Source organism: Diceros bicornis, chromosome 17 (genome assembly GCF_020826845.1).
Source record: "Diceros bicornis minor isolate mBicDic1 chromosome 17, mDicBic1.mat.cur, whole genome shotgun sequence".
NCBI classification, from domain to species: domain Eukaryota; kingdom Metazoa; phylum Chordata; class Mammalia; order Perissodactyla; family Rhinocerotidae; genus Diceros; species Diceros bicornis.
This window is the reverse complement of record NC_080756.1, coordinates 40925774-40939088: the sequence shown is the minus strand read 5'-3', so window position 1 is coordinate 40939088 and position 13315 is coordinate 40925774. Positions and strand designations below refer to the sequence as shown.

Below are 13315 nucleotides of genomic sequence, written 5' to 3'. Positions count from 1 at the left end.
ACATAAGCAGGATGAGAATTTCAGTCTTTAGCTAACCCAATATCAAAGCAGAAATTCAATGGAATTAAATAGATTTTCATAATAGGAAATTTTTAGAATCATTTGGAAAAGGAGATGTGGGAAAGATACTCTTATTTTGCATGAGTTAAAAGAGAAATTGCTGTTTTAATGTAAAAATAAAGCTGGTTCTAATATCCTGTTTTGAGAGTTGTTATAAATGTCCCTCTGAGGAAAGTAAAAAAAAAATTGTTTTGAGGTTCTTAAAGACAGGAAAAAGTTACCTGTAGTACCTCTATTGTTTTTAAAGACAGTTAAGTTGTAGTGTGTGCTCCAACTCTGGGAAGCATGATATAATAGAGCATTACAGTTTAGTTTTTAACTCATCATCATTCAAAACTTTGGAATTTTGGTGCATATCTTTGCATTCATTTTCTTTCCCTATAAGTTTTGCCTCTACAAGCATAGTTCCTGAAGAGACATCTTCACCAGGTAGACGACGCTTCCTCAAAATAGCTAAGATGGAAAAGGCTGGAATATAGCTTGATCCTCTTAGTGCTGCTGGCAATCCAAGATAGATGTACCTATCAAAAAAATGTTAAAACATATTAAATCTTACATAGACAGTGTGGTGAGGACAAATCAGTTTGAAATCTTTAATTATTGATATTTTATTGCCATAAGGACAGCAGCAGCTAATTGTTTTGTATGTTGATCTTATATTAGCAAGTTCTCTGAACTCACTTATTAATTCTAAATATGTGTTAAAATGTTTTTTTGGAATTTTTTCATTCAGAAAATCCAAATTTATTTTTTTCTTTTTTAAACTTTTGTTACTATTTTTGTTTTATTTTTACATTAAAGAGAACCTCCAACTTAAATTTAATACTGACAGTGATAGCATTTTTATTCCAGTGTTTAACACGGATGCTTCTAAAGAATCACCATTACTTATGATATTTACCCTTCTGGGATTTTTAGATGACATTAATCAGGTTAAGGAAGTTCCTCTCTTCTCTTCTGACTTTGCTCAAAACTTTAATTATAAATGTGTAAAATATCACCAAATCATTTTTCTGCATATAGTTAGCAGAACACCCAAGATTTTTCTCCCTTTATTGTGTTAACAGGGTATATTACATTAATAGATTTTTCCAAACTTGCATGCCTAAAATAAACCTATTGGTGAGTTTTTATACATTATTAAATTCAATTCGTTAATTTTTTATTTAGAATTTTCGCATGTACATTTATAAGTAAAACCAGCCTAAGCTTTTTCCTCATACTGAACTTGTCTAATGTGAATATCAAGATTGTACTAGCTTTGTAAATCAAATTGGGAAGTTTTCCCTCTTTTTCCATTTCTTGGAATATCTTGTATGATACAGGATTCCTCAGTTCATTGAAGGCTTGTAAAACTTGCTTTGAAATCATCTGGACTTCGTGCCTTTGGAAGATGGGAATTTTTGACTGACACAAGTTTTTAAATAGTTATAAAAATATTCACGTTTTCTATATATTAAAATTTGGTAATATATATTTGTGTAGAAAACTATTTAATGTTTCCAAATTGTTATATTTAAAATCCCTAAGTATCTGTACTTGTATTACCTTTTTCATTCTTAATAGTGTTTATTTGTGCGTCCTCTCTTTCTTTATTTGCCTTTCCAGATTACAGTCATGCATCGCTCAATGATGGGGATACATCCTGAGAAATGTGTCATTAGGTGATTTCCTTATTGTGTGAACATCATAGAGTGTACTTACACAAACCTAGATGGTGTGGCCCACTATACACCTAGGCTATACGGTACTAATCTTATAGGACTATCATCCTCTAAATGGTCCATCATTGATTAAAATGTCGTTGTGCAGTGCACGACTATACTGTTATTATTATTATATTTTAATCTTCTTAAAAACACAGCTTTTTATTTTTTTTTGTTTCCTTTATGGTTTGTAGTGTATTTATTAATTTCTGCTTTTTAGTTTCATCTTTCTACTTCTAAAATTTTCTTTTATTATGAAATATTTCAAGAATACAGAAAAAAATGTTAACAAACATGTTTGTACTCCCCACCTAGGTTTTTTTTTTTTTTTAAAGATTTTATTTATTTTTATTTTTCCCCCCAAAGCCCCAGTAGAAGTTGTATGTCATAGCTGCACATCCTTCTAATTGCTGTATGTGGGACGCGGCCTCAGCATGGCCGGAGAAGCGGTGTGTCAGTGCACGCCCGGGATCCGAACCCCGGGCCGCCAGCAGCGGAGCGCGTGCACTTAACCGCTAAGCCACAGGGCCGGCCCCACCTAGGTTTTTTAAATGACTAAATTTTGCCATTTTTGTTTCAGACCAGTTTAAAAGAAAATACTAATACATTTAAGTCCCATGTGTACCCTTACGATTCTATCACCTTCTAATCCATCTCAGATGTAATACTATGTTAAATTTTACGGATTTTGTTTCTAGTTTATTTTTTATAACTTTAGAAAGTCTGTATGAATACATTCATAATATATACAATTATTTTATATGTTTTTACATTTTAAATAATTGGTATAATACTGTTTTATTCTGAAAATTTCGGTATTAGCCCACCATTTTAAAACTATGTTTGTACATGTAGTTCTACTTCACTTATTTTTTAACTATTGTTAAATAAGTGTGTGCACTTTTAATCCAGTTTCTTATTGGACACATATTGTTCAAATTTCTTCTAATATTAATAATACTACAATAAACCTCCTTTTACATGTCTCCTTGTGCATGTGAGCAAGAGTTTCTCTAAAATATGTAATGGTCTTAGAGTACGCAATTCAGTAGCTATTGCCCAAACGTTCTCTTCATAGTTTTTATTCACCAACAGCAATGAATGAGAGTTCCTGATGCTCCCAATTTGTGTTTTATATGTGGCCATATTTGCCCATTTCTTGCTCTGTGGTGTGTGTTTTTATTTCAACCTAAACTCAAAGCAACAAGGATTATACAGACATTAGGATCTAGTGTTGGTGATAACTTATCTGCTACTTGTCTAATTGTTACCCCTTTGAAAGCCACCTGTTTATTTCTCTGGGTAACTTTTATGTTGTTTTCTTTACCTTGAGGGTTTGTCATTTTATTCTGATATATCTATTTGTATTTATTCTACTAGGCATTTGAAGCGCACTTTTGATGCGAAAATTCGTGTCTCTCTTAAATTCGAGGAAATTCTAAGCCATTAATTCTTTAATTTATCTCTGCCATTTCCTCCATTCTCTTTTCTAGAAATTTTCTGAGATATATGCTTAATTGTTACTTGGCCTTTAATATGACATAGGTAGTTCATTTCTGTTTAATCAGTTCATATCATTGATTTACATTCTAGATAAATTGTTCTGTATACACTTCCAGTTTACCAATTCTTTTTAACTACATTAACTTGAAATTTATTACATATTTAGGATCCTTTTATTATCTCAATGCTATACATTTAATCTGTAATATTTCCAAGAGTTCTTTTTGATATTCTTATTTCTGCTAGAATTTTTCATAATTTCTTGTTCATTTTTAATGAATATTATGTCATCTATTTACTATTTTTAATCCTATTGAGCTAATTAAGCATATTTATTTTAAAGTCTTTGTCAGACTCTTACATTAAATTAAATTTAATCTGAAATAAAGTCATGTTTCAATTGGTAATTTATGTACTTATCTATTTTACCACTGGATTTGTTCATGTGTTTTTAAGCTTTAGTGTGCAAGCTCTTTTTGAGTGTTCTGTTGGTGGTGGTGGTTGTTCATTTTAGTTTTCCTATCTTGCTCTATTTGCCTGTATTTACTCCTCCATATCTAATAATTTTGCTTTTGCTTTTCCCTATCCCCCAGGTCTTAGGCCAGACCTAGTTCTTATAAGGGTGATTTTTCATAGTGATACTAGGAATAATCACAGAAGGAGGAGATTGCTTGGTCTAGTTCTTGGATATGTCTGTGTCTTATTCTCTCCTTAGTAATACAACAATGAAGTGCAAAAGGGCTTTTTAAAAATTTCTTTTACAATGAGGTTTGTATTCATTTCCTAGGGCTCTGTAACAAAGCACTACAAATTTGATGGGTTAAAACAAAAGAGATGTATTCTTTCACAGCCCCGGAGTCTAGAAGTCTGAAATCAAGGTGTTGGCAGGGCTATGCTTCCTCTGAAGGCTCCAGTAAAGAATCCTTCCTCAATTCTCCCTAGCTCCTGGTAATTGCTAGCAATCTTTAGCGTTCCTTGGTTTGTAGATGCATCATTGCAATCTCTACCTTTGTCGCCACGTGGTGTTCTCCCTGTGTGTCTGTGTCTCTGTGTCTCCTTTCCTCTTCTGATAAGGACACCAGTGACTGAATTTAGGGCTCACTCTAAACCAGGATGACCTCATCTTAACAATTTAACTAGTGCCATTTGCAACGACGCTATTTCCAAATAAAGTCCTATTCTGAGGTTACAGGTGGACATGAATTTGGAGGAACATGACTCAACCTAGTCCAAGGGTATTGTACTCCATGTTGGACTAAAGTGAATCTGAATCCTTAAGACTTTATTTTACCTTTGGAAGTTGATCTCCCAGAAACCACTGCCTATTTCTGGGCTTACAGCCTTTCCATTCAGCCTTTGACTTCAGCTCTGTTTACTTCTTTATGTTTCTGTTCAATTTCTGGTTTAGGAAAACCAGATGTTCTGGATGATGTTTATACTGTCTTTGAATCTAGATAGGTCCCTTTGGAATTTTAAAAATATATTGCATCTATTGTTCTTATTTTAGATAGAAAATACATCAATATGTAACTCTTTGAACCATTTATCAGATTGTTCTACTTCATTTGAAGTCACTTTGTTATCCTTTTTCTAAATTCTGAGTTTATTGATTTTCAGTCTTCTTAAAAAAACATATATACATTTAAAGTTCTGAATAGTCCCTTGAGTACTGGTTTAGCTTCATCCCATAAGTTTTCCTATTCAGTACTTTCAATGACATAGAGTTCTAGTTACTTAATTATTTTTATTATAATTTATTATTTGATCCACGGGTAATGCCAAACATGAGAGGTTTGGGCAATCTTTTATCATAGATTTCTAATTCCATTGCATTGTGGACAGGAAATAGAAGTTATATGGCCTTAACACTTTGTATTTCTTTTTAAGCTTTCTTTGTGGTATAAGACCTGGTCAATTTGTTATAGATGTTTATTATAGGCTTGAGAAGAATATATACTCTGTTGGTTGTGTAAAAAAAGTTGCTATATATCTATTAGATAACTGACACAATTTGGTGGTTCAAATCTATATCCTCACCAATTTTTTTGTCTGTATTTTATATTCACTTGTTGGAGAAGTGTGTTGAAATTTTCTACTCTGTAGACTTCTCATAATTTTGTGAATTTTTGTTTCATATATTTGAGGTTATGTTGATAGATTTATATGGGGTCATGATTGTAATATATTCTTGGTAAAGTGTTTCCTTTATAATTAAGTAATATCCTTCTTTAACTCTATTAATTCCTTTCACTTTAAACTCTATTTTGTCTCATAATCATTAATATAACCACAGAAGCTTGATTTAATATCTGCCTGGTATGTCTTTTCTTATCTATATCTTCAACTTTTCTTTGCATTATATTTTTTAGTCTGTCTCTTGTAAACAAGATACAGCTGAAATTTTGAAAGCTCCAATATGAAAGTCACTATCTTTTAAGAAGCAATTTCAATAGGTTTAATTTATTGTGAATCCTGGTATATTTAACTTTATTTTTTTCAACTTATTTTGTGTGCTTTTATTTTCCTATTTCTTACTTCCATTGAATTTTCCTTAATCCTTTTCTCTCTTTCTATTAGATTGGAATAAATGTAAGTGATCATCCCTATATTTTGGGCAAAATTTAAAGTTAATCAGTATTTCTGTTCTCGAGAACTATACAGGAGTCCTAGATTTTACCTAGATTTTGAGCTAACACTCTAGTCTGCCATAGTTGCATGGATGCTGGCAGAAGATACAAGACTCCTGGGTCAGAGACACAGGACATTTTTACTCACAGTACAGCAATCAGCACAAGCTTCATGTTCAGGTTGGTTTCCCTTAACCCTCAAGTCCCAAAGAGGTGACACGGAAGGAGACCCAGATGGATGTTGTGCACACAGTGGGTTTGGGTCACAGCTAAGAAATCTTGAGTTTAGGAAATCCCAATGTTTTAAATGGGTTGCAAGGAAATCTGCCAACCTTTGCCCTAGAGGGAAATATTATATTTATCATCCTGGATAGAAAAGTCTGCTCCAGAGGGAAACACCATCTATATCTTCCAAGGTCATTTACTGTTCAAACATCCTTGAAAAGATAGCCCAGAACAAAAGCTTCTGCTAACGAGATATGCAGAATTGCAAGGGATCCATGGAGAACCATCTACCAACAATATCTACCTCTTGTTTCTACACTATATTAACTTCTATTGAATTTTCTCATGAGTATGCTTTATTGGCCACTCTAATTAATCAGACTGACAGAAGATGGTGCCACATATAATTATTTTGTCTGAAATATCACTTAATTAAGGCTACTATCAACAGGGAGCCAAGCAGCAGGATGAGGCCAACATACTTCTAGTGATCCTCAGGGTTCCTCAACTGTGGTGCAAACCCATTGCATATACAGTATGTACCTGGGCCCATCTCCACATTACCCCTGTGGGATTTTAGGGGAAAGGGGAACTGTTGAAAACACGAATCTCATGTTGTCTGCTCTCTTCATGGTTCTTGACATATATGCTTTTACTGATCAAGATGAGACTTCAGAATGTTTTAAACAATGTTAAATTGTTTTTTTAGTAAATGAAGTTTTCTTATTGCCCCATCAGAAGAAGATAATACAAATTTAAATAAAATTCAGGTCTCCAAATGAAAAAGAATATGAAAATACAAAGAGAAAAATGGAAGAATTTTGTTCAAGAACAGGTTAATATTATCATATGACTTTTGTTCAAAATCAGATCTAGGGGCTGGCCCAGCGGCATAGTGGTTAAGTTTGTGCACTCCACTTCAGTGGCCCAGGGTTCACAGGTTCGGATCCCAGGCACAGACCTACACACCACTGATCAAGTCATGCTGTGGCGGCATCACATATACAAAGTAGAGGAAGATGAGCACAGATGTTAGCTCAGGGCTAATCCTCCTCACCAAAAAATAAAACTAAAAAATTAATTTAAAAAAATCAGATCTATATTAACAAAAAGTAAGCCTTTAAGAGACATTAAGAATATTGCGTCAGTGAAATTTAATGAGGGAGAACAAACATAATTTTGGAGGTCAGAGGTGGATGGCGAAAGGAAGTAACGATCAGGCTAAGATGCTGAAATTATGCAGGATGGAATGGACATATTTTAGAGAGAATATAATTTAGGTAACTTACATACAGCTATCACCTTCAATGTATTGATTGCAATCAATTTAACAAACAACATTTTGAAAAGCTAGGATAAGGAAGTAATCCAAGCTTATATTTATTAAGTATTTGGAAAATATTGAGCAAATAAAATTCTAGTACATAAATAAGGAATGGTGATATAGTATCAGTATCTATTCTGGAAACAAAGCCAAAAGTAGTCTAGTTACTTGGCAAAGAAATTGTTAGACATGAATGGTGCCATTTTATGCACAGATTATGCTTAGAAAGCAATTTAAAATATATATATATTATCTTTACCTGAAGTTGGTGGAATCATATATCCTGCATGCCCCTGACTCACCACATTTCAAAGTTCCCCAATGTAAACACGTGGAGTCCACTAAAGCTCCGAAATATATAGGGGCAGGAATTCCAGCTACAATTAAAAGGGAGAAAGAAAATCCATCAACAAGGTAGGAATTAAGATACATTGTTCTGTTTGAAAACATTTCAATTTTCTCTATTTGCAGAACAAATAAAGTTTAACAAAATATAAATCTAATGCTTTAAATTTTATTTTTAGAAATTAGAAGTTACTTTTACTGTAAAGTTTCTAGATTATAAAGGATAAGTAACCTGATGGATAAATGCAACATAAAAATTACTGACAGAGAAAAACATTGAATTAATAATTCTTTATATTTTGTCTGCAATGTTTTGGGCCAATCACATGTACATTTTATTTTAAGAAAACCTTTCCTGTTCATTTGCTTTTCAAATCTTATAACAGATGAAAAGTGGAATTAAAGTCAGATAGGCCTTTTTTGAGTAAAATGGGAAAGTTCTCCATCTTTTCTTATACTTCATTCTCATATGATTACAAAGGGCTATGTATAAGCAGAAAAGATATTTGCTAGACTGTTACTCTGAAAGAGTGATCTCATTTACTTAGTATTTAATAATAGTCTAATATGATGTTGGGAAAAATAACTATTTTTACCAAATATTCTTGTGCAAAATGTATGTAATCCTACACCAAGAGACTTCTCTTCAGGCTTGATACATCTAAAAAATAAATAAATTCATAAATAAAATAAATAGAGATTTTAAAACTACCATAGTTTCTTTTTTTTAAATTATTTTATTAAGGTCACATTGGTTTATAACACTGTGTAAATTTCAGGTGTATATTATTATAGTTCAGCTTCTGTATATATTGCATCATGTTCACCACCAAAAGAAAAGAAATGACAAGTGTTGGAGAAGATGTGGAGAAAAGGAAAGCCTGATACACTTCTAGTGGAAATGTAAACTGGTGCAGCCACTATGGAAAACAGTATGGAGATATCTCAAAAAATTAAAAATAGAAATACCATATGATCCAGCTGTTCTGCTTCTGGGTTTTTACCCAGAAAACATGAAAACACTAATATGAAAAGATATATGAGCCCTTATGTTCATCACAGCATTATTCACAATAGCCAAGACTTGGAAGCAACCTAAGCGCCCATCAATAGATGAATGGATAAAGAAGATGTGGTATGTGTATACAATGGAATACTACTCAGCCATAAAAAAAAGACAAAATCATGCCATAGTTTCTTAAAACGACTGTTTGTGTGCTAGTAACACACTGAGCACTAGAAAATTTTCTTGCATGCTCAAGTCTTGGTTATTCAAGGCCTGATTATCCAGTTTGTAGCCTACCCAGGAGCCCCACTTCTGGTCCTTGGTATTTTACACATCACTGTTTGCTCATTCATTTCTATCAGAAAGTTATCAAAAAAAAAATATTTCATATCTCATATCAATAAATTTCTACTTTACTATGCTCTTATCAAAGTAGTAGTTCTTAATTCTAATGGTTAAATCTTCAGCTTAAAACTAGAACAAGGCAACCCTAGCTGTATTTAAATTATTTGTACTAACAAAATACGGAAAAGCCAAGAATTCACATAAGCAAATGTAAGGAGGAGAGAAAGAAAGAATAAAAATTTTCAAAGGAAAGTGATGAAAAAATCCAAAGTAAAATATTCTAAATGATTTGGTATTATTTCAAGAGTCACACAGATTCCTCCATTCTCTCCAAAAATTCCCCCACCTTTTCCTCGTTGCCTGAAATTCCTATAAGTAGAAATGAAGACTATAATTCCCCACTGGCACTTTTTGTGTCCCATTCACTTCAGCATCAGCATGGCTGTCTACTCAAAGAATTCACTTTGAGAGTTCCCTTGTATTCCCTCTCCTTCCCTGATTAACTCACAGCTGAGAAAATAAAGGCAGTTTTCTTCACAAAAGGATGCAATAGAGTTTTAGCAAAAATGTCATCTAATTGGCATTTTCTTGGCACGAGTATTTAATAGATATGAGTAACTCTACAGCCGCATAGGCTGAGACACAGTTGATCTGGACATTACCTATCTGACACACAGGTTATTTAGACAGCATCAATAATTTTACTCAAAAGGAAATAAGAAAAGCCAGGACCTAGCATGTCTCTCTTGGTCCCCTGGTTTCCATTTGAAACAATTTTCAATAAAGTATTATTTAAACAAATCAAATCGTATACAGTGATTAAGTACAGTTTTTCTCAGATACACAAACAGATCAACATAAAAAAATCTATAACTTTTTTTCACTACACTAGGAGTACTGAGTTTAATAAAGAAAGTAGGGCATTTAAATTTTACTGAAGAATTTTTATTTCTTCTCTATCTCTAATATATCACAAAAAGCATGATACCCTAATAGCTAAGAAATTGTAAGCAGTTTAAACTGTTCTCCAAACTCTGTCATTAATTGGGAATGATAATAACATCAATTTCCAGAATCCAGGAATCAGAAAGAAAAATTAGAATGCAAATTATGGAAAAATGTTGAGAGAAATTCAAATAGTTCTGTAAAATCTGGCAGAACAGCATAGAGGTTGCATCCCTCTACCATGTTGGTAGGAGATCCATAGAGATTCCACAAAAATAGAGAAAAGCAAAAGTATATCCATAAAAATCCAGGTGCTAAACTCTACAATATGATCTTGACAGGAGATAGAGGAAGAGAATAAAGAAATAAAGAGAGCTGAGAGCATGATTAAGTACTTGTCTTATTAGGGAGTAGATATTATTACTGAAAAGTTTTGAAATCGATAAGCAAAACATAAATGTATTTAAGAATTTCAATAATCAGGTTAACCATTTGAAAGACATAGCTTTAAAAGCAGCAGAAGAAAATCTAATATATACAGTGGAAAGCAAAAAAAGAAAAAGAAGCAAAAAGAAAGTCAAATAAATAGAATAAATGAAATAAAATGGCAAACAAACAGACTCCTGTCACAATAATGACAATAAATATAAGTGGGTTAAACTCACCAATCTCAGATTAGCAAATTGTCTATTAAGTGAAATGGAAGACTGAAGATTCAAAATAAAGGGAAAGAAAAAGATATAACAGGCAACAATGAACCCAAAGAAAGCAAAAATGGCAATTTTAATAAGAAACAAAATAGATTTCCTTGAAACAAATGACTACAGATGAAGAAGAAAATTAAATGCTGCTAATATTAGAAGTATAATGATCAAAGGCACATTTGCATTCTACAAGATAGCCTCCTAATATATAAATTAGAAAACTGACAGAATTATAGAGAGACATACGTCAGCAATTTCTAGAGATTTCAACACCTATGTCTGAAAAACTGATGGAATAAGAAGACAAAAAAAAACAAGTATAGATTTTAAAAATTTAGATAACACAATGATTTACTTCAATCCAAGAGATCTGGGAACTGTAAACCAAAATGCAGAAGTTAGACATTCTTTTCAGAAACACACGAAACACTCAAAAACTGTCCATGTAGTAGGCCCCAAAGAGAGTCTCAATATTTCTCTCGAAAATCCCACATCTTTCAGATTATGTTCTCTGAAGATAAAAAATGAAATAATAATAATAAAAGGGTACCTATGGAATGTTCTCAGAGATATGGAAATTATATAGCACACTAATAAATAAATTTTGGTTTAGTGGGGCAAATAATAAAAGAAATTACAAAATAGAAATAAACTTCACAGAAAAGACTAGTTGAGACATGGCTAAAGCAACACTTGGAAGCAAATGTATGGTTTTACATACATTAATCAAAAAGAACAAATGATCTAAGTGTTAAACTCAAATAGTTGGATAAAGAACAACAGAACAAGTCCAAGAGCAAAAAAATAAAAAAAGGGCAGAAATACATGATATAAAGATTAACAAAAACAAAAACTGATTCTTTAAAAAAGAAAAATAAAACAGACAAGTCTTTGGCAGCAATGATCAAGAAAAAATAAAGAAGGTGAAGACATAAAATACAGAAGAAAAACAGGGAAAATCTTTCAATACATCAGAGACTATCAGAGTGATAAAAAATATTATAAATACCTATAAACTAACAAGCATACAACAGGTATAAGCTGAAATGGAAAATGTGAATAGACACTAACAGTAAATAAGTAGAAATAATAATCAAATATCACTGTCCAAATAAGCCCAAAGTACAAATTGTTTTACAGGTGAATTTATAAAACTTTCAACAGATATTTAATGTAAGTATTTCCAGAAATTAAAAAATAGAAAATTTACCAATTCATTTTGCGGACTTAGAATGATTCGAAAACAAAAAGGAATAGAAAATAATAGGTCTGTGTTACTTATCAACATAGATATAACAATTCCAACAGAATATTATTTAAACAAATCAAATCATATATAAAATATATTGTGATTAAGCAAGGTTTTTCTCAGATACACAAACATATCAACATAAAAAAATCTATAACTTTATTTCACTAGACTAAAAGTACTGAGTATAAAAATTAAATATTTATTTTTTCATAGATGTAGAAAAATATATTTAATAAATTTTAATACCTATTTTATTATTAAGAACTCAGAAACTAGATGAAAACTGTATACTAAAAATCTACAGCAAGCATCATACTTAATGGAAAAATTTTATATGATTTCCATTAAGATTAGAAAACAACAAGAAAACTCACTATCACCACTGCAGTTTAACACAGTTTTGGAGGTCCAAGTTGATGCTGTAAAAAATTTTTACAAGTCTAAGGTTTGGAAGTGAAGAGATAAAACTCTCCATATTTGCATGTATTTCTACATAGAATACCTCACAAAATCAACGAATTGTTAAGATAAATAAGAAAAGTTGCTGGATTAAAAAGTAAACTTTAAAAAATCAACAACATTCCCCTAACCAACAACAACCATCTAGAAAATATAAGAGAAAATAGTACCACTTACAATTACAAATATATATGGATCCACATGGATACGTATATATTTGTGATTGTAAGTGGTACCATTTTGTAAGTATGCATATATATTTATATGTGTGTACATACTGTCTAAAAAATTTAAATAAGTGGAAAGATATTCCATGTTCACAAATATTTGATTTCAGATTTTCTCCAATTAATCTATGGAATCCACACAAACTCAATCAAAATTCATACATGAGTGTAAAGATCCATGCATTAATAGCTAAATCAATTTGAGAAGAAAAGAATAAAGGAAGAGTAAAGGTGACAGTGGTCGGTGGATGAGGAAGAGTTACTGTATGAGATATCAACACATGCAATGTCACAGTAATAAAACCAATATGACACGAGTATGAAAATAGAAAAATAACATTGTGGAACAGGATAAAAGTGAAAATATAGGCCCAGGTTATATTAAAAACTTGAGATATGATAAAGGTGGCACCACAAATCAACGAATGACCTCTTATTCATGCTACGATGCTGGGAAAACTATTATATGAAGAAAAATAACACTGAACATCTATCTCTGTTGCACCACGTATAAAGATAGACTTGCAGTCGTTTAAAGAACTGTATGTAAAAGGTAAAGCTGTAGGGAGCAGGCCTGGTGGTGTAGC

The 13315-nt window shown here is 31.9% G+C and overlaps 1 protein-coding gene across 1 annotated transcript in view; it reads right to left on the bottom strand.

Annotated features, from left to right (window-relative positions):
* Positions 1-286: 286 nt before the first annotated feature.
* The window catches only part of SLCO1A2 (solute carrier organic anion transporter family member 1A2), a 40546-nt gene continuing 27517 nt past the window's right edge, over positions 287-13315 (bottom strand). The window contains exons 11-13 of the mRNA XM_058558676.1: positions 8387-8451; positions 7705-7822; positions 287-581 (exon numbers count right to left, since the gene is read on the bottom strand). Of these exons, the coding sequence (XP_058414659.1) occupies positions 362-581; positions 7705-7822; positions 8387-8451 (403 nt within the window). The 3' untranslated portion in view covers positions 287-361. The remainder of the gene's footprint in view (positions 582-7704; positions 7823-8386; positions 8452-13315) is intronic.